The sequence below is a fragment of the Zosterops lateralis genome, assembly GCF_965231275.1.
Source record: "Zosterops lateralis genome assembly, chromosome: 3".
Taxonomy (NCBI): domain Eukaryota; kingdom Metazoa; phylum Chordata; class Aves; order Passeriformes; family Zosteropidae; genus Zosterops; species Zosterops lateralis.
The window spans coordinates 23,192,725-23,218,173 of record NC_139764.1 but is presented as its reverse complement, the minus strand read 5'-3'; the positions used below and the strand labels follow the sequence as shown (position 1 = coordinate 23,218,173).

Genomic DNA, 25,449 nt, shown 5'->3' with positions numbered 1-25,449 from the left:
AACCTTTTGTCCTGGACAGATTTTCTCATTAGTGAGAAAGCATTATTCAGGGAGAAGAGTACAAAAGGTAGAAGTACTAAGTTCCTGTCCTAGGTTGGACTATTACCTTTGGCAACCTTCAGTAGCTCTTCCCACAGTCTCAACTTTTTGTTCGAGCACAAAATACAAAAAATATTTCTCCTGCAGCACATACACAGTAGGCCTTATCAAACTTTCAGTGAAGTACCTGGTGATTCTGGGATGAGAATATAAATGATTGTTCGCACTCCCAAAATAGTTAGTTTGGTACCAGAGGAAGAAGTCTCCTGAAGCTTGTGGAATGAAATGAGAAAGAAAAAAGAGGAAAGGAGAATTGATCTGCCTTTAGACAACAGTTGCACAGATGTTCTCACATCTCCTAACCTCACATTTATGTGATGTTGCACATTGGCAATATGAGGTTTTTCTTGTGAGCAGCACCTTTATTTATTGCTGCTGAATTAATTTTCCTTTAAGAAATAAAGTTCTTTAGCTGCTGGTATTATTGGTCTGCTCTCTCTATTTTCTTACAGCTTTGAACTAACTCCTGCCACCACTTCTTTCTCCTGAAGTGACTCAGGGCACTGTGCTTTGGATCACAGGGCTGCAAAGTGTCATTTGGTCTCTTTTAACTGTAACCACAGACAACAAAGGCAGCCGGCTTTGCCACGACTACTGGATTTTGTAGCTGTCTGAAAACAAGCCATAAGTGAAATATCTGTGACATTATGCATTTGTGATACCATTGCAAACTGAAGCATTTCTGTAGGCTAAACCCTACTCCCTCCTCCAAGAGTTTGCCATCAATCCCAGTTTGCTGAGGACTCCCATCCTGAGGGGCTGTGTGCAAGCCAGGGATGTTTATTAGATGGAGTTAATTCCTTTCAGGCTCCTTCTGTGCATGGCTGTGACTGACAGAGCCGGGTGCTGTTTGCAAGTGTCAGTAGAGCATGACCTCAAGTTAATACACTGAATGATGAGAGAAAAGAAGATTCATTCAGCATCTGAACTCTGTGCTGAGATTAGCCAGAAGTACAGAGCACATACAAATCACTGTTTTGTCAGCACAGCGCTTGGCGGAGTTTTTAAATATTTCAGCTATTCTAAGACATCATCCTCAAGGCCAGGGCAACTAAAAAAAGAGGAGGATCAAAATAGAATTTCTGATCCAAACATCATTGTTTTAGATGTGAAATTTGGACCTTGATGCTTAAAGCAGTGCATGGCAGCCACAGCCCCAGGTTTGATGTGAAAGGGCTTGCAGTAACATGCACAGAGCTGTTTACAAAACTCAGAGAAGGAAACCATAGGACATGTAGCTTTTCAGTGGTAGCTGCCTGTTCAACTCCAGCCTGGTGAGGAGAAACTGGAAGTTACAGGGACTTCCACATTCTGTCTGTCTGCTTGTGCTGATTGCTCTAATTTCAGTTGCCTGTGGCCATAAGTTGGTCTTCCAGATGCCATTTCTGCATCTGGTAATAGCAGAGCAATCAGGGGCCACACAGGCCATGGTAGGTGACCTTTTCTCTTTACCCAAGCAGTTCTGCCCAGATCTGAGTCTGTCTGTCTGGGGGCACTGTCTGCATTAGTGTTCAGGGCATAGATCTTATCTGTACTTGGCTAAAACAGTTGGAAGGTTGGAGAAAACCCCTGGAGAATAGCAGCACCGAGGGTTTTTGTGTGATTTCTTCCCAGCTATATAGTTGGTCCTTTCTTAGAATTTAAAAAACAACAGAGCTGTTAGCAGAGGTATTGGAAGAAATATGGTTTCCCTCCCTCCTCTGAGGGAGTTCTGAGTTCTAGCAGTAACTATTACCAGAGGCAGGATTGTAGAGAAGATATCAAATCTCTCTCTATCTGTGCTTCCTATTGTTGATTCTGACAACTACATCCATTTAGGGTCAGATTCTATCGTACATTGCTGTTTTGAAGCCAGCAGACAATAAATGCAGAATTTAGAGCATAATAACTCCAGTACTTTCAGTGCAAAGAATCCTCTGTTCACCTCTCCTCACTGCCTGTCTCCCTCATGCATGGTTCTCTTGACTTTGTATCTGACCCTGTGCACAAAAACCTCTGCATCATCTATTTCTCTTGCAGTCCTAACTGAAGGAGCTGCTTCTCTCTATTTCCATTGCCATTTATCAGGCTTTTAAGTCCCTTAAAACAGCAAGACCAAAACTGGTCCTGTGTTTTCTCAAAGGTGATCAAACCCTAAGAAAATTATTACTACCTTCTCTTCTTGCCCTTCTTCTATCTCCCCTCTCACAGCTGCCCAGGGAAACAGACATACAAAAAATCCACAGAAGAGGCAGAAGACAGTAAATGCCTTCTTTTGTGAAGGCACCAGTATCTATCCTGGGGCTGCTGCAGCCCATTAAACCTAACACAGAGAGATTCAGGGGTTGCTTTCTGTTAATAAACTTGGGGGATCTGTTACTAACCAGCACCAGTAGCTCTTAAGAAAGAGGCAGGTTTTTCTGAAGCCTATTGCTTTTTTAATAGAGTAATTTACAAGCAGATACAGTTTAGATTACCAAATTATTGGCAGCATTTGTGTCATTACTTGTCAGGCCCTTGCTTGAATGATGTGCTTTTGTCACTGAGTGCTGCTGTGGGCAGGGTCAGTGGCATTTGCTTGCAAGGATGTGCACACAAGGAAAACTCACTCTGGCCTCTGAAAGGATGTGTTGGCCAAACTGCTGGTGAACAGCAGAGCTGAGTCAGAAGTGCAAAATTATAATTTAAAAAGAGAAAGAAAAAAAAAAAAAGAAAGGAAAAATGATACCAGCCGTCATTTCCTAGAGAGCTCTGCAAACTTGCTGGAAGACTCTTAATAGCCTTGCAAATGCTGTGAGTGGTGTGCAGGCAGTTGCCACTAAACGGTGCAAATGGGAGAACTGCAGGAATTCACCATCTTTCCACAGCGTCAAGACTGGAAAATACCCAGAGCCTGCCACTGGAAGTGGTAAATCAGACTTGTTCTGCCACCTCCTGGCCGTACCACACACAGAATACAATTTAATGTGCCAAACAGCCTACTTTGCATCTTACTCTCTTTCTGGTCAGGGGCCTGACCTAAAGCTGACTGAAGTGACCAAGCTGTAACCTCAGCCTGGCAAGAATATGCAGAATGAATGAATAAAGCCTTTGGGACCATAAATATAAAACAAAAGCTTTGCTGTGACCTTCACACATAGATTTTAAAACAGAATGAAAACATTAGAATTCTTTCTATGCCCACTTCCCATACAAATGTGTTGCTGTAGAGTTTCTCACCTTACAGTGCTGGGGAGATCACTGCCTCTTGAGGTATCCCTGATGTTGCAATTGTCAGGCCTCATGCAACCAAATGTTCAGGAATCTCTGCCTCTTTATTGCTCTGTGGAGAGGAAATTCTGTAAGTATACAAAGAAGGACTGCGTACTTGTTTGTTTTGTAATATGGGACTATAATATGGAAAAAAAGGCTCTAGTTAATATTCTTCTTATTTCCTTCCTAGCTTGCAATGTCTGGTAATATTTCCTACTAATGTTGGTGTAGGGATGGAGATAGATATTGACTTTCATCTCTGTACAGAATTCTAGCTTTACTGCTTCATAAACTGCTCCAAGAGAATAATAATAATATGATGTTATGATTTATAAGCCAAATATAATTTTTTACACTTTTATACAGTTTAAATAGTATTTGCTTTCACAGTTTCATTTCATCTGAACTTCTATTCAATGGAAAGTTATAGACAATCTCAAGGAAGTTGTAACCCAAGGACATATAACCTTTGGCAATGAGTCCACTAGTAAAGAGGGAATGTGGGTTTCAAGCTTTTCTTGCTCCAAGTCTGCCCTGAAGTCATCAGTTTGCAGTCCCCCCCACTATTCCACATTAATTAAGGACTCTGATGGCCCACTTGAGGGAAAGATTTTTCAGAAAACATAAACCCAGACAAAAGCAAGAGTGACTGCATTTTGAAACCCACATCACCTTTGCTCTGCAGCTGAGTAATATCAATTTCATCTGGCAGGAGCATACGCTTTCCTCGGTTTACAGGTGTGTGAACAAGTGATGTATTTTTAATGAGATTTATTTTCATGACAGGAACCTCATTGATAATTTACATTAAAGACAAGCTAAATGAGCTGTTCAAGAGTAGAACAAGTTTTCTCACATTTGTTTCCTTTAATTAACTCATATAGGATGTTAAGTTTGGATTAAGTCCTGTCTTATACCATCTATGAGATCAAAGTTGTCCTTCTATAAAATCTTTGATCACCCTATTTTCTTCATGTTAACCCTTTGAGGACATAACTCACAGAGGAAAAATTAGAAGGGCATTTGTTCTAATGTTCTACCACAGGAATACAATTACTTTTTTTTTTTTTTTTTCTGTTTTGTCTCAAGTAAAATGTCAATTGTTAAAATTTCCAGCTGGACAGAAATTTGTATTTCCAGACTGATTTTCTTTAAGTACCTAGTCATTTACTGGAATTACCAAGTCACTTGCCACGTTAATTGAAAAGAAATGATATTATATGAAACCCTAGTGACCTCCAAATGGAACTGAAACCTATTAGGTCTGAAGTACAGATCTCTACCACATGTGTTAATAAGTAATTGGTAGCAGAAGACGTCCATTATCATCCATAGGGATCAGTTGCATGAGGTAGAAACTCAATCAACAAATTTGAGGGATGTAGGATACATCCGTCATCACCAGATAATACAGATACTTCCCAACAAATAAACATGGAGCTTTGAGAAAGCCTTGGATTGTTTCAGTGTTGGATGAGAAAGAACATAAGAAGCTGTATGGATGCTGGTTCTGCTTTCTCTTTGCTTACTCTCCTTCCTCACAGCTCCTTCCTCCCTATAATATTAAGTCCAAGTGTCCAGCTTTCACTCCTGCTGGCCCTGCTCCCCACTCCAAACCCTGCAGTGCTCCACGCTCCAGAGGAGAAGGTGCCAGTCCTGGGATCAGCATGGAGCTGCACACAGGCAGATGAGCTGGCAGGGAGAAGCTGGAGGGTGCTCACTGCAGATGTCACAGCCAGGAATTCAGCTGCCAAGAGAACAAGCTCCTACTGAGGTGTCCAGATTAAAATTAGTCAGAGTTTATGATTTGGCCAAGATATGTTTTCCTGAAGACAGTGAAAGGGGCTCACTTGATACCAAAAATGCCTTTTCTATGATGCCTGGAAAAAGTAAGCATTCCAAGCCACAGTATTGTAAGATTTTTAACCAGGCCAACATAATTGCCATACTCTAATTTTTATGTGTGATTGAACAACTTCAGATAAAATTTTACAAAGTGTGGCTGATATGAGCTGCAGAAAAGGGTGCCTAGAAAGACAGTGTAATAAAACATTTTAGCTACCACTGCAGTGTCAGCCTTCTATCACAGCACTGAAAAACCCAATCACATCTCATGGCAGTGATGGAAACACCCCTTACCATCATTCCCAGAGCAGGAAACGTGGAAGAGGCATCTTGAACCTCTTTCTTGACTCCAGGAGTCACAGCAGAGAAAAATTAAGGAACAAAGCATAATATACACTTTACCCAAAGAATGCAAAGTCTAGGGCACAGATTTGGAACAGGGAGACTCTGTGCTGTGAAACTGCCAGCACAGCCCCAGTTCTGGTGAGCAGACATTCTTCCAGACAATGCCTGTGCATGGTTTGGGGGCTGACAAAGGCTGCAGATCATTCCCAATAGGCAGTTTGGATGCAGATACCTTGTTTTGGAGGCTGCAAGAGTTTAGATGTGTCCTGCCAGAAGTTTACCAGGTGTTCACTAACTTGTTTACTATCTTACCAGTTTGTTTACAAGCAGAGAGAAGCTCAAACAGGCTCATGACCCCAAAGAATGACTGTGGTCACCCAGGGAGATGATGCACCTGTAGCTTACTCCCCATTTACTTCTCTTCCCATTAATCATCAAAGAAATTGGCCAGTAGTGCTCAGCTTGTTAAACTTGTCAAGCCAGGCAGTCAAACTTCCTGCTGGGAACAACAAAATTTAAAATTACATCCAAAGAATAAGGAGGAAGGTAAATTTTACACCCATTGCAGGAGACCAAAAAGACACCATATCAAGCACATTTTGTCAGGAGACGAAGCCTAGGATCATTACTTGGAGGATTCAATGAATGTTGTTAGAAAGTGCACTTTTCCCCACTTCATCCTTATCATGACATCTTGGCTAAGAAGTCATGAAAAGTGCTAAGAACTATTTTTCAGGAAGAGGTTATGGATGCTGGCAGACAGGAGCAAATATGATCACAAGCTTGAACGTGAAGAACATTATATGCCAGATTTAAAAAAAAAAAAAAAAAAAAAAAAAAAAAAAAAAAAAAAAAAAAAGAACTTTTGGAGCAAGTGAGAAAGGATCAAAAAGAACTAGCATGGCAAAGTAACAACTGCAAAGGCAAAAATGACAGAAGATGCTTTTAAATTGTGTGTGAGAGTCCAAGCATCACAAGAGGAGTGACAGTTAGAAATGGGAGAACTTTAAAATTCTCAGAGCCAGAACAAAGTGAAGACAGAATATTAAGGAATCTTTACAAATAGGTAGACAATAATTTCTCTGAGGAGAGAAGTGAAAAAATTACTTAAATCAATGCCATCCAGCAATGAATTAAAATCAATGAGTTCCAGTCCAGAGGGAAACTTTAAAGCTAGATTTTGGAAAGCAAATGTAGTTCAGTCTGTCATCATTCCCTTTGAATCCCGTGATATAACTGGTGCTGAAACTCTGTAAATCTGTAAGGAGGAATATAAACCCATCACTGATGATAATTTAAGACATATGATTAAACAAGGAAGGAAAAAAAGAACTACCTCTCTGTACATCAGTCACAAATCAGCCAGGCCTAACTCAAGGTTGGATAACCTGAGAATCTGACAAGCTTCCAAAAATACACCAAAAGATTATTCTGACAGATACTGCAGCTCCCTTCCATTAGGAAAGTTTTAAGTCCTATTGCAGAAGCAATTGAATTGGGAAGGGTTAAAAAAAAAAATTAAAAAAAAAAATAAAAGTGGCCAAGAAAGAACAATGCTGTTCTGAGAATAGATGCAAAAAGCAATGCATATTCCTGTGTTTAGATCATTCAGACGAGAGCTGTGTGGATTAACCTAGTGGGAGGTAACATAAGCCTGCAGCCAGCTCCAAGAGCTAATACTGTGTCGAAATTTTGCAATGCAAATCTTGAGGAGCAATTATGCAAAAACTCTTACTAGGCAAGTTTTTGGGGAAACCTTAAAAATAAATTGTAAAGAACCACATGAAGCAGCACTGTGTAGAATAGTAATTGCTATGCCAGGGGAAAGAAATGAAAGGAATGTGCTAAGAATGTCATCTCTGACTCTGCTGTGAAAAACTGAAGTTCCCCAGAGCATGAAGTGAGAGTTAACAGAGCACTATAACCACCAATACAGGCACTCATCCCTTCTTATAGCAAGAGAAGAGCTGGGCATTACAGGCACAAGCTCCAGGCCTGGGAGAACACTCTGACCCACAGGAGAGAGCAGGGTCAGTCCCAGAGTGTCAGGAGGTTTGGACTCTCACAGCTACACAACACACCATCAAAAACAAACAGGCCACACTGCATACCTGATTTTGCTTAGGAATAATGATCAAACTCTCTCTTCAGACACCTTCAGCAAGTCTGGATTAAGTGAAATGGATTCCCAGTAAAGACCTGCAAGTAGTGACCAACGAGCATCCTGACATTTTTTTCCTCAAAAGAAGCATTCTGCTTTTTTAATTCCTATAGCAATGTGGCTTCTCCTCATGAACTAGCAACCTCAGGTTCTTTTCTGCACCTTGATCCACTCAGAGGAGAATTTACAATTTATCTTTGCTGTTATCATTAAAATTTACCTTTGCAACTGGGGTAGGTTACTGTGCTCAACAGGCTGCTGAAATGTCTGCCACTTGGCCATTACAAAAAAAAAAAAAAAAAAACAAAAAACAAAAAACAACACAACAAAACAGGAACGGAGTCCAGTGAGGCCCTTCTTTCTGCCTACACCCGATATTCCCTATGTGCTGCCTGTCCCAAGCTTGAAGAAGTGTAGCCTGGTTTGCTCCCAACAACAGTATGAAGAGCAGCCAGGACAGCAACATCAGCCCAGGTACCTTCTGGACAGGAGAATCACAGAAACAAAAGAGCAACAGCCTTGTCTTTGATCAGTTGCTGCTGTGTGGTTTTGAAGATGGTCCCCTTAGACAGGGTAATGTGACAATTCTGGCAGGCTGCCTGTGATCCCAGCCTGTGCTCTGTATTAAAGAGGCACTATCCAAACTTGTCTCCAGAATCTCAGCGAGGCAGCCTCCCTGCAGTAGGGCACCAGTAAGGGGCAGTGGGAGCACATACTGCACACAGAAGCAGGGAGCAGAGAACTTGGTTCCTTTGTACTGCACATGCCATTGATCTCAGGGACTAAAGGACCTGCCATTTCTCCAGCACCTTGGGTTCACACTTGGGAAGCAGGGGAAATAGGGCTCATGTTCCTTTGAAGAACACTTTGACTGATGAGAACCAAGAGGACACCGCTGTGGCTAAATAGATGCAAACCTCCTTCCCAGTGCTGGATTGATGCAGCATAAAACACACAGCTGTAAATTCTGTGACCTCCTGAACTAGCACAGTGTAAGATGAGAGGCACCACCTTAACTCTGCTCCCTCGTGTATGTGCATCACAGCACATCTCTGATGGCATGATTATATACGGCTTCCAAAATAATATAATATTAGGCAGTTTTGTTCTACAGCCTTATTTATTACTTCTGAGTCTGTTGTCTCTACTTAATCTTTTCTTGCCTGGAAGAACATCTCTCCATCAGTGAATCAGCATCTCCAGAGAGGAAACGAAATGGAGACACGTTCATAATATACAGCAAATCGCTGTCTTAACACTCAGTTAATGTTCCACAGTGGATTAAGAATTATTGTCCTAGTATTTCAGCTTAGTCCAGATTTAGTGCCCCAGTGGAAGAATTAAGGACTAGATGAAACAGTGCATGTAAAGCTACTTTCTAGAGCAATACAGGAGCATGTTGCTATCACAGTCACTAAGACAGGTATGTAAAAATCAAGGAGCTGTTGTAAAGTGGTTCCCTTTTTGCAAAACTTTGAGTAAGGGGAGAAAAATGCATTTGGATACCAAAAGAAATTACTGTGGTATTGGTGGAAAGCAAACAAATATAAGCTGGTTAAACAAAGTTATTTTACTGTGTGCAGTCATAGACAGAAATATGGCTTGTGTCTCCATGGTCCATGTGTTGTTACGGATCATCCAGTTTGGCACTGCCTGGAATGGCCACAAAAGAGACTTTACAGCAGCTGATGCACAAGTCCTAAACCTTTACTCACAAAAGAGTCCCCTGGGGACTGAGGTCTTCAGTGAGGATCTAAATTTGAGTGATTTTCTCTAAAATTCCTACCTCTATCCAAAGAATATTCCTGCAGCTCCATATCTGCCCACTGCTCTCCCTTTCCCTTCTCTGACGTGCTCTTGCAGCTTTGTGGTGACTAAGAGTTGTTGAACTGTGTGTGTTTTGATGGGATCTGAACTGTAAAACCCAGGAAGAAAAGTCCCTGTGAAGGTTCCTATGATCCTCACTCTTCCTGCAATTTCAAATATCAGCTGTGCCACCATGAGCTCACACATCTGACTCACTGCTTCTAATCTATTTTCCTCAATTCAGTTTTGCTTTGGCAATATTGCCACCCCCACGTCTCTTGGTGACTGAACACTGAGCAAATTAAATCCTGATCTTTCTCTTTGACTGCCTCCTCTTGTTCTCTCAGTTTTTATAACTGAGATGCTGCCATATCCCTTTTCCTTTAGGTGAAGTAGCGAGACAGCTCTGATTGCTCACAATACTCTTTTGTACATTAAGCTGTAGCTAAACACAAATTATTTTTCTTCTGCAGTGTTTCTGAGACTCAGGACAGATCATGCACTTGACCACTTTATCTTCTGACAAATGTTATCTCCTCTGCTTCTGGCCTCCCTGGGACTGCAGGCAACCCAAAACACAGCTTCCACACTGACCTTGTGCCCTGCATAATGATAGTATCATTAATACTTTTTTTTCCCTCCTCATCCTCCATTTTCCCCTACAGCATTATTTTCTGCACCTTTCTGCTTCCTGCAGTTCCTTTCTCAACCTGCTTGTCTGCTTCTGACATTTTTTACCTTTCTTCCCTCCATTCTGACAGCAGTGCTGACTCTGAGCACCAAGTATGACTTTTTTGTCACTCTGTCCTCTTTCCTTCTCTCATGCTGCCATGATATGTGACATTTTTTTAAGCTGGCAGATCAATGACTCTCCATGTGCCAGTAGAGCTGTCTCTGTCCCAGAAGTCAATGCACAATGTCACATATTATCCCATCTTTTTCAAATCCCTCTTCAAAACCTATTTCCCTTTAAGACAGAGAGTGACATCACAAAACCAGAATAACCAAAACCCACAGTGCCACTGGGCTTGCTGAGGGAACTATAGCCAGGCATTTCTTCCTTCTGCTGCTAAATAAAATCCATTCCACAACACAAAGAGAGATGATAAATGGTATTACTGAGCATGGCATGAAATGCAGAGACTGAGAAGGAAACCTCAAGGCTTTAACATCATTCTAAACCCATCATTTCTTCACTGAATGATACAATGTCTACATTGAACTGTACAGCTGAATTCACCACATCTAGATTCATTCATCAGCCATTTTATTCACCCATTCCTGGGAAAAAATACATGGGGCTGCTGGTGCTACTGGAATACATGACATATTTCCAACTGACCCAATGCAAGTCAAGCACTGGCAGAGGCTTATATGCTGCAGCATCTTGATCTCTATTTCTATAGATTAGCTCTTTACTAATATAGTAATTCCATTTGTTGTCAGTTTCTCCATTTCTCTACATTTGTTACTGTAAACAGATATGAGATATTAAACATTCAGGAGCTATGCCACTATTAGGCTGTCTCCTTCTAGCTGGGCTTAGAGGAAAATGAAGGGAATGCAGTTTACTTATGACACTTATGTGAGGTTTTCCAGAGTTCCAGGAACTCTCAAGGCTCAAAATGTCTTCTGTGACCACATCAGAAGCTTTCTGGTGAGTTCATTCCTGATATTAGCAAGTGTGCCCTCCCTTTGAAGGTCCCTCATGAAGCTGCTCAGTGCAACTCATGCTATTTGGTCATGGGGCTGCCCTTGACCACAGCATGGGCTTGTAAGTACCTTTATAGAAAGTGTAAATGGCTGGGCCTGGGGACAAAAATAGGAATAGGATGCTTGTGCTACTATACAAGCTAAACTCAATCATCCATCCTTTCTGCTCTTCATTTTCCAAGTTTGCCCATTCCTCATGACAGTCCAGGAAAATGGAGGGACATTCTTCCCTGTCGGGGAGGTAGATAATGCTGCCAGTGTGAAAAGATGAAGTGGACTCTTATGAGCTGTCTGGCCTGTGCTTTCCACTCTCAGAGTTCTGTGATTCATCTAATTAAGGTACACAGCCTGGAAAACAAGAGGAAATTTGGAACTTCTACTCATTAGCTGGGCATGAATGGGATTTTTTTTTTTTCCTCTTGACTGTCTTCATTTTATCTGCGGCAGTTCTTCATGACTCAGACTCCAGAAGGGCTCACGATTGTGTGGGTTGCCTCTGGCAAAGGCGAGGAGCTTGAAAGCAAGTGTCTGTCTGTCTGACTTTTACTTGTCTCTGAAAACAAACACTGAAAAGCCTATTCCCTGAGTGACTGACCCAGCTGCTGTGCCTTCCCTGCTTGTCGGGGTACAACATGATTAATCTCCTTCTGCACAGTTCAGTACTTAAAGCATATGCGAAGGGGACACAAGGGCTTTCATATTAAGCAGGGATAAAAAAAGACTTGTTTTACTCTTAATGAAGAAATAATTTCCTTAAGAACAAAAAGCTCCTCACAGCCTGTGCTTATAAATTGCTTAATTGGAAATACACATAACAGTCCTATGAGGATTATCAGAGTGCTTCTAGCTGGAATTAGAGTCAGGAAAGAAAAGTTATTTTAGAGATACTAATAAAACAGGAGGTTGTGAAGGCTTCTGGGATATATACAGATGTTTTATTTTAGGCTTTGCATATAAAGCTGATTTTTAACCAATTTGTTATTGGTTTGCAAGCTCTGCTGATTAGCCTTGAAGCAGAGAGGAGTGAAAATAAAGGAACAGACCCCCAGATCAGAGAATGAACGCTCCAAGAAGACAAACTGGGCTTTTTTAGCTAAGACTTCAGGCTATGGGCCAGCTACCACTGTCTAGGTATTTGATGTTTCATAAATGTGCCAGAAACAGAGCTAAAGGCATCTTTGGCAGTGCCTTTCCTTGTTTCCTGATAGGTAGAAAGCTCCTCAGCAATTCTTGGCTTTCTGCAAGATATGACCAGTGCACAGGCAGGCTCCTTGCCTGGCTGCAGTGGATGTGCTTCCTGCCCCAGCCACCCTTCTCCTGGCAAAGGGGGAAATGGTGGCTCTCCACCACTGCTGACTCGTCTGCCTAATGAGCTTTTCTGTGCAGGAGCATCATATTCCTGGATTTTACGTACTTTGCTAAACACAGATATGGAACCCCTCAGCTGTCCATGGCCAACTAAGTCACCACAGCTTCTCCTTTACCTTGGAGGCTGCAGAGAGGATGAAAAACGTCTGCCTGTTCATCTCTGCCCAGTGACCTCACATGCCCTGCGGAAAAAAAAAATAAAAATTGTGTCTGTTTGTAGCTCTTTGTCAACTTCCATGGCACCTGAGGCCTTTCCATCACTGAATAAACCCCAAACGTTTCTTTGGTGGCTGGCAATAAAGGCACCACCTTCCTGCAGCTGGGTTTGCATATTTGGGTTTGGTTTGGACAGTGCATTTGAAAGATGTGCTGTAGGATCAGCAGACAGACACAGGCAAGGGGCAGCCAACAGCACTGGGATCACCTATCCTGGGGTCCCTTCATGATGGCAGAGTCTTCTTATGGCCCTGGAGTCACCTTGTCACCCACAAAAATGGGATTTGTGGGCAACAAGCCTATAATTATACACTTGATAGAGACGTTGATTATCTCGGAGTTGCACAAGCCTGGATGCTTGGTGGTATTCCACAAATCAAGCACACCAACTATAAAAACCTTTTGCTATTTATACATTTTTGCAAACAAAGGAATTTGTATTCATTGGCTACAAGTTACATAGTTCTCTCGTTAATTAGTATTCTGTCTTCTGCTTATTAATGATTCTCTTGCTTCTGCTGCCAATTAGTCCCATACTCAGTCTCACTCCCCTTTTGGGTCAGTAGTTTCTTGTGTCCATGGCCATGAGTCGGTGGCCACCATCTCCCCCTGCCTGAATTACCTTTTACCCAGCTGGAGCTGATCCAGCACAGTTCCCGAGTTGTCTTTATTAATTTCTTCCTTATCTTTGGGCTCCTGCCAAATGTCCTTGTGGCCCATAAATTCTGCATTCCTTGTGTCCACTATCAGGCACAGATCTTTCTCCCCAGGCTTTGCTAACCTCCCCCGAGGTGGGAGATCCCTGAAACACCCGGAGCCCCAAACCTCAACAAGGCAACGCCAACAACAACAACTAATTTGTCTTTCTAACACCTGGACACAACTCAGGGATTGCTCGTTAGCTGCCGTTTCAAAAAATCTTTTTCCGTGCTGATTAGGCTGGCAAGCATAGGAAGATCAAACACCAAAAAACGCCCTTTTTTAAGGAAAATTGTGCAAATTCCGCCTTTCCGCGGCCGGGGCTCCCCCGGGGCTCCCTCACGGAGCAGCCGCAGGGACGTGGCGCCACCTGGCGGCCACCGGCGGCCCAGGCCCAGGCCCGGCTGTGCACGCAGTGAGGGAAAAGTAAGAAAAGTCGTCAAAAAATAATAATTTTTAAAAACCCACTTAAAGCAAGACAACGGGGCTGTGCGAAAATGATCACCTGCACAGGTGTAAGAAGCTGGTTTTACTTCTCCAGGCAGCCATCAAGCCAGGGCACACCTGGGAGAAGGGATGGCTGCTGGTGACTCCTTTTTATTCCTATCCGGCCCTGCCCAGCTGAGTTTATTTATTTTATGAGTTACCATCTCTATCTTCTCTTCTAATAAACGGTGGTATTTGAGTTCGAAAGCCCCACAGGGCTCATATGCTACTGATGCTGAGGAGAGGAGGAAGAAAAGGTGTGCCTTTGGAAGATGGAGCCACTTCGAAATTGTGGATCAAAATTGATTTGAGGACTGCCTGTCAAAACAGGGAGCCATGCAGTGAAGCCCACAATAGCCAAGCAAAACTGGATTTTCAGGCAACGCTGCAGGAATGAAAGAAGAAGAAGAAGAAGAAAAAAAAAACAACAACACTTAAAGCATTTGAAATGTAAAACTTAAACACATGGCTTTAATTTTAAAATACATTCCTTTTTTTCCCCACCTCTTCCTTTTAGTTGGTGAGAACATATTCATTAGCAGTTGCCCCAGGCTGAACAGTTTCTAGATTTGATTGAGGATGGTATAAAGGTGCACATGGAGTAAAAGCCATAGCTACTAAAAAGAAAAGCTGAAGTTGCCTGTTTAAAGTCTGATCTGATCCTGAAGGCAAAGAGTAGCCTGCTTGAATCTTAGAGGAGTTGCACTGACAGGTAGCTCAGCAAAACTTCTCAGGCTGGCACTAGTAAAAAACTGGAATGTTGGTCATGGGCTTCTGCCTGGCTGAGGCAGGGACTTTTCACTCCAAAAATAAGTAAGGCTCATGAAGGGCCTCTTCTTTCACATCAGCTGTGGTGCTTGCTGTATCTGTGTATCATGTGCAGTCATTTTACAGCTTGAAATTTGTGTGTTCATCCCCTCCAAGGCAGTGGGGGAAAGGCCCAGGCCATGATGGAGGAGGCTCCCTGAATCTAAATATCTGCAAAAGGGGAATAAGAAAGGGCGTGGAGAGGTCTAGGTTTGGACTTTGTCATTTTAGTGATATTTTTTAATTGAGGGGATGATGATCAGGTGTGTCAGGGCAGAACTGAGACATTTTGAAAACTGGTTCATGTTTTCTTGAGAACACAAAGCACCAATCTGCTGCTAAAATCTGTTAATTCTGCAAAAGAAGAGCTGGATAATTTTGTGGGAAAGCTACTCTCAGCCTCCCTGATCCCAAATTTGGGTTACTTGCCATACCTTACACTTTCCTGAAGCTCACCAGATCTGAATGAGCCTAAGTAAGCATGTGAATTTCTGAGTGTTTAGGGAGCACACCTCTAAGAAGAAACCTAATTTAGGCAGAGCTCTTTCTTCCTATCATTTTGGCTTTCCTTTCATGAAATCCCAAATTATACATGGAATGTAATTTTATCTCTGTCTGTCACCATGCTGGGCTCTGCAGGCTGGTAGAAAAGTAAGCCAACACCTGTATCTATCAGAGAAACTCAGTTCTACCCATGGGAGGAGTCCCATGAAAAAAAAACATTTGATCAAGCAATCACCTCTATTGGTGAGAAGTTTAATGTCTGCAAATATATGCATCACATCTGAAAATAGTATCTCACTACGATCTGTAAACTCAGAAGAGTCTGCTTACAGTGACTCTCCCTAACACCTTCCAGGCAGAAGAACAGAGATTTTTGTCCTATAGTTGCTCATTTTCAGCTTCAGTCAAAGCCTCAAAATTAGAAGAGGCTTTTAAAGAAATACCATCTGGAATTCCTCTACAATCTCAAGGCAATGTGTTTTACAGAATCACAGAACCAAAGAATATTCTGAGTTGGAAGGGACTCACAAGAATCATCAAGTCCAACTCCTGGTCCTGCACAGGACTGTACACCATGGGCTGTACTTCTGTAAGCAGATTTTGCACAAACCATAAAAATCTTTAGGTCCTTCTAATGGACAAAGCTTTTTAATTCTGCCATCTCCTGTCAGAACAGATTTTACTGCAAAGTTTACCTTCATAAAAAATTTAATTGTTTGTACTTACCTCACTCAAAAGGACAAGGGATAAAGGAGAGGAGATCTGGTGAACATAATGTACTTGGATTCTCAAAAACCTCTGGCAAGTTTCCACACCAAAGATTATTAAAGAAATGAAGCTGTCATGGGATCACAGGGGTTATTTCATGCAGGGAAAGCTGGTTACAGAATGGCAAAGGGTGAGGAAGAGTCAGCAGTGGGGTGTCCTGGAGAATGGTGTGGGAACTAATTTTGTTTAGTATGCAGCCTGGATATACAGTGGCTGGAGAAAGGAGTCAGCAGTGATAGCTCTGTGTTCACTGTGCTACTGGAGTTTTCAAAGTATCCAAACACCACACAGAGGCACCTGAAGGACCCCACTAAACCGAGAAGGAAAAAGAAGTGGCAGGTGAGCTTGGATGCAGGTAAATGTAAACTGCTGCTGTAGGAAGTCGTGGATATGACTGTGTCAACAGGCTCAGAAAAGAACTAGACAAATTTGGGACACTAGGTCAAAAGATGAGTATTCTGAAGGACTAGGCAAGGGTATAGCCTCCAATATCCCTAATCCAACAGCTGTGGGAACTGAGGGAATTAAGCAGGAAATGTATTGCTGAAAGTAGCCAGGCAAGGTGCTCTGCTTACCTGGCTTCTCCTACTGCCAGTGCTGGAGACATGCCATGATGGTGGGAGCACCCAGCATCGTGGGCTTTATGTTCCTATTTTTAAAAAATTCTGGTACAAGAAAATCTGAAAAAGACTTTCAGCTATCAAAAGAAGTGGGAGGTTTTATAATATTTTGATTATTTTTCAGTGCTTTAACACTATTAAAAATAAAATGTGAAGTATTGCATCATAAAAATTTTACTATTCTTTAAGAATTATCATGATAGATCTGGATCAGTTGTCTTCCCTTTAAAACTGGTTTTGATATTTTGAATTTTTATTTTGAATTAGAACTGAAGTGTATTTTGTGATATTGTCATTTTTGGTGGAATAGAAACATCAATTTCCTGTCAGCTCTAGTGATTATTTCCTTTTATAATGCTTGTCAGCCTCTTTTTTATCATCCTGACATTCTCTGTGACCCTGAAGCCAAGTTCCATAGAAAGTGGCAGTGAGTGGTTTCTGTGTTTCTCATAGCTTGTACTGTGGCTTGGGATTCTCCAGACTATTTTCCCTATTTCTGTTCAGCTGTGGGATCTGCTTCCCACAAGGCATCTTGCCATACTGCTTCTCCCAACCCTTTTCTTCCCTTCCTTCTTCCGAGGTTTTCTTGTGTGAGTCTGACAACTCTGCAATGATCATTCCTCCTCCTCCTCCCCATTCTCCACGGGGTTCTGTGTGTGTGGGCAGAGCTGGTGTACAGAGCAGAGCTCTCTTATCTCTACCAACTCACGAAATTCGCCAAAAGCCTTCCCACCAGCAGTAAACTTCTCCTCCACTGGAGATCCATAGCAAAATACACACACATTTTACTAGAGCTGGAGCTGACACTGGAAAATTGTGACTGATTTTCCAGATCAAGCACTGCTTAGGAGTCACCCCTGGAGAAATCTGGCTTCTTGGCTTCAGAGCAGCTTTCCAAGTGCTGGAGACAAAGGCAGGCATCCTGAGAGCTGAAGCCTGGTGGCCATCCAGCTGACAGTGGTGGTGCAGCAGAAGACAAGGCATGCTCCTCCAAGGCATTGCTGCTGTGCTGGCCAGGCAGACACGGGACAGTGTGGGACATGCCAAACCTGTCAGGGAGGTGCACCCAAGTAACTGAGGCGTGGGCAGGATTTCGTTCAATGCATCATCTGCTTGTGACAGTGCTTCCTCCCACACAAGGGAATATACCCTTTAAATTTCTCTATTTAAATCCCTGTCTTGCTGCCTGCTGGTGTGTGGGCTCCAACTAACTACAGTTGTAAAAAACCCAATTCCTACGTGAGACTGACTCTGAGGGATGCGTCAGCCTGGGGCTCCCTAATGATCACTGCCAGCAGAGCTGCCAGGGCATAAGAGAAACTGAATCAGATTCCCTTTCTCAAACATGGAAACATGGAAGCAAATAAGCCAGAAAACTACATCTTTGGGGACTACATTCTTGCAGTGAAGTAGTTAGGGATAAATCTCCTTCTATAAAGGCAAGGACGTAGTCTTGATCTTCTTTAAATGAGATCAGTGAAACTTCCCTCTCTGCATTCTTCTATGAAACCAGTAACTTACTATGCAAGCACAGGCTCAAAGGAGTTATCCTTTGGTTATAGCTTGCATGTACTAGTGTGTACTAGTGTGCCTTGAGGAGATCTGTGGGTACAATTAGTGCTGGAGTCTACACCCTATGATTATCATCATCATCCTCATTATCCAAACCAGCTACCCATCACCTGAAACACTTTGAGTAGCTGTTTTTATTACAGCAGAGGAGGATCTGGATGGTTCAGGTTTTGGCACAGGATCTGATGGATCTTTACCCCATGGAGAGCACTGAGGGTGAGAGGTGCACATCTGCCTGAAGACCTTCAACTGAGCCTACAGGAGAAGTTGGTGCTGGAGGCCTTGACAGGGCATCTTCCTGTACACAGAAAAACCTGAGGAAGGAAATGAGCTTGTTGATGGCACACAAACCAGAGAGGGAAAGCAGGCTACCAGCACTCTTAGGTTCACGGGAAACAGCTGCAGAAGCTGAACTCAAACTTAAAAAACGAAAATCTCTGAAACCCATTACCATTCAACCCCTGTTGAGCCCCTCCTTCTGATTTATCACCACCTTTCAGCAGATCTGTGAAGTGTGGGTTCACCTCATCACTTGGGGTCATCCCCTGACAGCACAGTCAGCTACTGTAAGCCTGTGAAGGGAAATAATTATTTTCCTCAGATTACATTTTTTGAGATAATGGCTCAGCAGTCAGAATGAAATCATCAAACAATAAGATGAGCCAAGGCAAAAAAAAGAACAGATACTCTTGGGTGGTTTTGACCAATTGGCTAATAAAAGACACATCAATTCTATATTGCAAGTTTATTATATTAATACAATCAGATTAAATGATTTTCACAGCTAGTGTATCTAATTATATCCAGCTATGTATATATAGTTTATTCCAGCATGTTACAACCTTTTTATCTTTAATCATGCAGCGAGTAATGTGCAAACACAATTACAGGGAAAATTTCTCTCCCCCTAAAAAAGAGAAACCAAAAGTATGGCTTTATAAGAAAGTTGTATCATACAATGAACATTCATTTGTACTTGGGCATGGCAACATTCAGTCTTAATAAGTGAACAACAGCATCTGTTGCTGCCCAAGGGAACTGGGAAATGTCATTGATGTTAGAGATGAAAAATATATCTCTATATACATTCAGAGTACAAAAAATGTAAAAAATGTTTTCAGGGATTAAGTGTCACATTTATTTGTATGCTGAAGTCAGAGTTATGGAACCTTGAAGAACATAAAAGCACAAATATTTTGTTTTTCTTTAGACCAACAAACATCAGTAGTGATGGAACCGACTTAAAAAGCACAACTTCAGGTGTAGGGAGGTGTAATTGAGGTCAGAATCTGGCCTGTCCTTCCTGCTAATGATGCTGCAGAAATAGACAGAAGCATAGGGTTAGGAAGTCATAGGTAGCTGAATTTTGCTGTCAGCCCAGAAAAAAAGAAGACAAAGACATTTGTTTAAGAGATTTTATTTTTTAAAAAAATGTGTTCTAGAATAAAGTGTGGCCAGCATCACAAATCCTTTAATGGATGATTGTAGTCGGTGGCAAGCAGAAGCCCTTATGCTTGGTGTTCGGGGATAAAACGCCCATTTCAAGAGCAAAACTGCTGCCTCTTTACAAGAGAAGAAATGTCCTTACCTGTCAGCAGCACAGGGCCTGGGACACACACACACTGACCTCGTGAAAAGGCGGCTTCCATAGGGCATCACTCGCTGCTGGTATGAAGAGTGCAGTGGCTGGGAGCTGTCACTCGGTTACGCGTTTGCCAGGAGAGGGCAGGCAGACACTCACATGTGTGTGAGGAGAGGGCAGGCAGATGTGTGTGTGACAAGAGGGCAGGCAGACACATGTATGAGAAGAGGACACACACACGTGTGTGACAGAGGAAAGGCAGACAAATGTGTGTGACAAGAGGGCAGACACACTCACATGTGTGACAAGAGGGCAGGCATTCACACACGTGCACACACTCACCTGCACGTTTTCACTCACTCACTCACTCACTCACTCACTCACTCACTCACTCACTCATTCACTCACTGCCCCCCTCTCACAGAAGTGCTCTCACCAAAACCAAAGGCTCACTCATACAGACAATTCAGATCCTTACAGCGCTACTCCCCAACTAAAGAGATGAAATCAAAGAGATGTAACCTGCAGAACAAACCTAAATCCAAAGATCAGAAAAGACTTTACCCCTCCCCATTTCTCACTTGTGTTTATTCTTTTTCCCCAAGTTCAGAAATACAGATCTGAGCAACACTTACTCAGTATGCAGATATGCAGAATGTAAACATCACCACACAGCGCCCAGCACCCTTTTTGATTAACAAAGTCATCAACATATTTGCCATGCAAGCATAGGGATTTTTCAAGACCATCAGGTTGCAGGAAGTCTGCAAAATATTTTGAGTTTACTTTTGCTAATGACTTGGCTTGGAAAGAATGGAGGAAAAAAAAACCAACACAGACAGGGCTGAGGTAGATTTGGCCGTATCTGATGTCATGTCACTGAATTGAGCAGGAAGACAAATGGGATCTCAAACTAACAGGCAGATCACCACAATATAAGCAAACAGGGTCTAGGAAGAAGATTCCCCCATTCCAGCAGAAGGAGTGCCCATCCTGCAGTAATATTGCTGCAGGCAATGGAAAGAGCTGTCACCTCAGTGCTAATGACTCTAAACTTTGTCCCACTGGAACTGCACATGGAGAGCCCAATGTGACTGAGGGCCAGCTGGTGCTTGATCTCTTGCTAAAATGGTCAGGAAAAGGAGAAAAGATCACTGTGGAGTGATCTGGCCTGTGTGGGTACCTGCCTGTTACACTCTGGGCTGGACACATCAGAATTTTTACGTTAGCCAACAGTGCACTAGCAGCTTTCTTCCACGCAGGGGCATCAGTCACAAGAATGTCCCAGAAGGAAACTGGTCAAGACAATTCATCTTCTGTCCTCTCTCTTGGCAGGTGGATTGAGAGGAGCCTCCCACATGGACAAATGCATGCACACAAGCATCCTGCTGTCTGCTACAAATCCACCCATAAAGCCTGAAGTGCCTGATTCCTGACCTCTGCATTGATCCACAACTATTGCAGCCAGCAGGAGACCCCTGCACCATTTTACACTCACAGTGGGCTGCTCTGGCTCTCTGAGTACAGCCTCCTGCCTTAATAAAAAGTGCTCTCCATTAATGCCAACAGTCCCTGCCTGCCTCCTTGGATTTGTAAGATGAACAGCCCTCCCCTCCCTCCTGTCTTTTCTGAAACTCCACAGCACTGAAACTCACATGGTTTCGAGCCAGTGCAATAACACTGGATGATTTCCATTTCCTCCTTTCCTGGGATCTCTGCTCTCGGGGCCTAATTACTATTCTAATAATATCCTTCAGCAGCCTCCTCTGCCTCTCACCCACCAACATCCGGATGAGATACCGCAGTGCTGCTGGGGACAGACCCAATCCTGCTCCTCTGGACTCCCGGGGTGCCACAGGGGCCGAGCTCTGCTCAGTCACTCCGGGCAGCTCCGGGCAGCGAGAGCCTGCTCTGTCCTCCGCCTCCAGCTCCGGGTTTTCGGGGGAGTACGTGCCAGTGCTGGGGAGCCTGAGGGCTTGGCAGAAGCAGCTGAGCTACCGCTTGTAATGCAAATCTGCCTTGGGCTCTGCTTGGCTTCCCAAGCTGTGACAGCCTCTGTCTACAGCACAGGCTGTCGAGCAAGCAGGTTTCCCCCAAAACCCTCACCCAACGCTGATACTGCATTTCCCCATTTGCAGCCTTCCCCATCGAGGAAGAATAGACGCAGATGGAGACATTCAAGTCCCTAGGGGCAGGGGTGGAGGGACACTGCAACACCAGAGATGTGGGATTTCAGGAGAAGGGTTAACCCCTTTATGGCCTGCTTGCCATTTTTAGGGCTGGGCTGACCAGCCCTAAAGGTGGCTTTCTCCACCGAACAAGCGAGCCTGATTATTCACCTGGCCTAGCACAGGTGGCACCGGAACTGAGGTCCTCCCACGGCATGCGGGAAGAGATGGCTGGGAGGAGCATCCCAGTGTCTCGGAAAGGGTGTTCCAGGCGGCTGTGAGTGGCGTGTTCTGCAGCCTCACGGGAAATCTCCACCTGGCCATGGCTGGCATTGCCAGTGTCCTGGCACACAGGAGGTAGCCCATGCAGAGGGAAACTAAATGGAAGTGCTCCCTGTGCTGATGGAAAGAAGGGCACAGGTCCAGCATGGCCTCCTTGGCACAGGCAGTGAATTAGCCATTTTTGCACAAAAAAAACCCAAAAACAAAAACAAAAAAACCAAGCCATTTTTGCACAAAGTAATTGAGATTTGACTGCACATCCTTCTCTGCTGCTGCCTGTGGAAAGCAGTTTGTTCCCCACAGCCTTGGGCTCCAAATCCAGCTGAAGAGGAGAGTGAGCTCTTCACTGCTGCCCAGTGCAGGTGGGGGAAGTGAGTTATGCTACTTCAGCAGAACAGAGGGCTGAACTTACAAGAAGTGGGGAACACTGGTGTCCAAAATAACGTGTGTCCCCCAAAGGGTGCTGGGATTCTGTCGCTGCTCTGTTGATGCTGAGAACAGCCAGGAGAGCAGGACCAGTGCCTTAAGCAGAGAGGGCAGTGTGGTTCTGAGCTACTCAGAAGGCTGCCCAGTCCCGCTTTCTGCAAACTCACCCTGCCTGCAGTGCCCAGTCAGTGGGAACATTTTGTCATTTCCAGGATAAGGATTTCTGTCTGGAAACTGGGTGGCAAAAATACTAATTGACAACAAGTAACAACTTTTAACAGGAGAACACCATACCCCCATCTTGGGATAACTAACAAATGCCTGTGGCTCAGACCCACAGGAAAACAAGTTAGCGAGCTACATCTCCTGTAGAGGTATGTTCTAAAACACAAGTCAAGGAGAAATAATGCCACTTATGAAAGAGAAGGCTCCCAGTGACCCCATTCCAATTGCCATTTGTTTACTGGACAGCAGGGAAAATGGTTCCTTCCCCACTGCACAAGTCTGTAGAGGCATCAATGCTGGGATTGCCTTTGACCCCCTCACTCCCAGGTGAGACTGGATGCTTTCCATTAGCTACTCTGTGCGTTTCTCCCATCCCCCAGGAATATACATGCACTGCCCCTCTCTGAACTCATGCCCTCCACACCATGACCTGCTGTAAAGTAACGTGGTAGGATCAGGTATCCTGCAGGAACTGCCTCTGCATCCCTGCAGCATCAGCCATGCACTTTATGGTTGTTACTAATGATGCTTGAGCATTGTTAGAAAGCAAACCTGATGTTTGAACCTTGTTGGGAGGGGAGGGTATTTCTCCCAGCTCTAGCAGTGACACCATTTAAAAATCCCACTGGGCACCTAGCTCCTTTTAACCCAGGTGCATTACACAGGATACAGTTATATTGGGAATTCAGATACACTGATACCAGCTGACAACTAAGAAACCAAACATAACACAGTCTCAAATACAGTTAACCCTTCACATGCACAACAAAACAGAAAACAAGGAAGGCTTTTGCCTTTAAAAGTGCTGTGCCTGCAATCAGTTAGAAAAGACATTTAAAATCTTGTCATAAAATACTGGATTTTCCAGCATAGCCTAATAGGTTAAGTACTAAAATCACATTAAAATGCAGAGGGTGGTGGATGACCAGCTCCTCTAAGTTGCCTTGGAAAATCCAAGACCCATTGAATAAAGTCAAGGAAAAACATTTACCACATTTTTTGCTGGTAGTTTTTTGCCATAGGATGGTAAGGGCTTTAGTGCCTGAGGTATAGGTAGTTCCTGGATGCTTTTAGGGAAGTGGGAAGGGGGAAGAGTCTTGAGAATAGTTTGCATAGCTTGCAGATATAAAGAAGCAGGTGTGTTCCCCACCAGGCTGTTGAATTTGTCTTCTCCCAGCAAAGCTGTCCAGTGGTCTGGATGCTCCTGCAGAACTTTCCGCATCTTAAACTGTGGGTTGGGCATAAAGAGCAAGAGGTAGTCGAGGCAGAGCTTCTTTGATGCGACATTGACTTTGGAGTCCCACATCTGCTCCAGGATGACGTCCAGCGGGGTAAGCCCTTTACTGTCCTCTATCCTGGGAGATGCTCCATTCCCGAGGAGGATGAGGACTGTCTCTGACCTCAGCAGTTCGCAGGCAAGGTGCAGGGGTGTTTTCCCATCCTCCAGATGAAAGCAGCCAGCCCTGTTGATATAGGAGTTCAAGCTGGGGAGCTTGTGTGCAATTTTGATGATCAGTCCCAAGATATCTCTCCTGTCATATGTGACCGCCATGGCCAAGTGAGGAGCAGAGGATGGGCAATAGCAGAAGTGTTCCCCAGGCACCTTGAGAGCCTCCTCTGGAAAATGAGACAGCAGATACTGAGCATAAGGCAGGTGATTATGCACCACTGCATAGAGAAGGGCTTCTGAAGGTGAGTAGGTTCGTAGGCTGGCATTTTCCTCCCAGTAAAAATACTCCATAGTTCTCATGTCTTCCAGCATCCACACAGGCTTGTGATCTCTCACAGCCTGGTAGAACATATAGGATAAGAACTTGCAGTGCCTGCTCTGATCATCCTGCAAGCTGGCCTGGTTACTGGCCATGGCTCAGCAAATAACGAACAGCTCCACGTAAAATCACTCCAGACTGTAAGATTGGTGCACTTGGAATGCTGATCCCGATGCTGCTGCAACCTTCAGGCTGTCATTGCTGCCTGGACTGCACTAGCTGGAATGCATGGGCTGATCATCTCCACCCAGTCATTGTTTTTCCCCTCACTGCAGTGGTTTTGTTTAGGTAAGCACAATCCCACAGGATCAGTTAACCCGTGCCATGCAAGCAGATGGTTAGTGAGTACATCCTGCTCTGCGCGTGGCACAGGTTACTGAAACGCTGTCAGACTGCCAGTGATTTTATACACACACAGAGAGCCACAGAGAACAGAGGGAGAGACTAAAATTAGCTTGAGAGGTGAGGCGGATTTCTGTCTGCGCTTCGTGTCTAACCAGATCAGCTCATACACTGCAGCAAGTGGAATAGCAATATTCTGCTATATTTTTTTTTCATGTCACTCACACACACATAGCTCATTATATAGTAAAAAATATGTAGTGGTGTAAAATACTCCACAGCTGATAATAGGCATGATTCCATGCTCAGGAAATCAAGCGATTGGTAGCAGTAGCACTAGGAAAGGATCCCTATTTTATAAATAATGGTATGGCTGGCCACTTAGGAGACACTGATGCTAATGGATTGTCTATAA

The 25,449-nt window shown here is 43.6% G+C and overlaps 1 protein-coding gene across 1 annotated transcript; it reads right to left on the bottom strand.

The window, feature by feature from the left end:
* Positions 1 to 206: 206 nt before the first annotated feature.
* On the bottom strand, positions 207 to 24,787 carry LOC310907876 (ankyrin repeat domain-containing protein 9-like; the record flags this gene model as incomplete). Its single annotated transcript, XM_083858383.1, has 2 exons — positions 207 to 311; positions 23,915 to 24,787. The coding sequence occupies 2 exons, from the start codon at positions 24,785 to 24,787 to the stop codon at positions 207 to 209; spliced, it is 978 nt and encodes a 325-aa protein (XP_083714509.1).
* Positions 24,788 to 25,449: the final 662 nt, after the last annotated feature.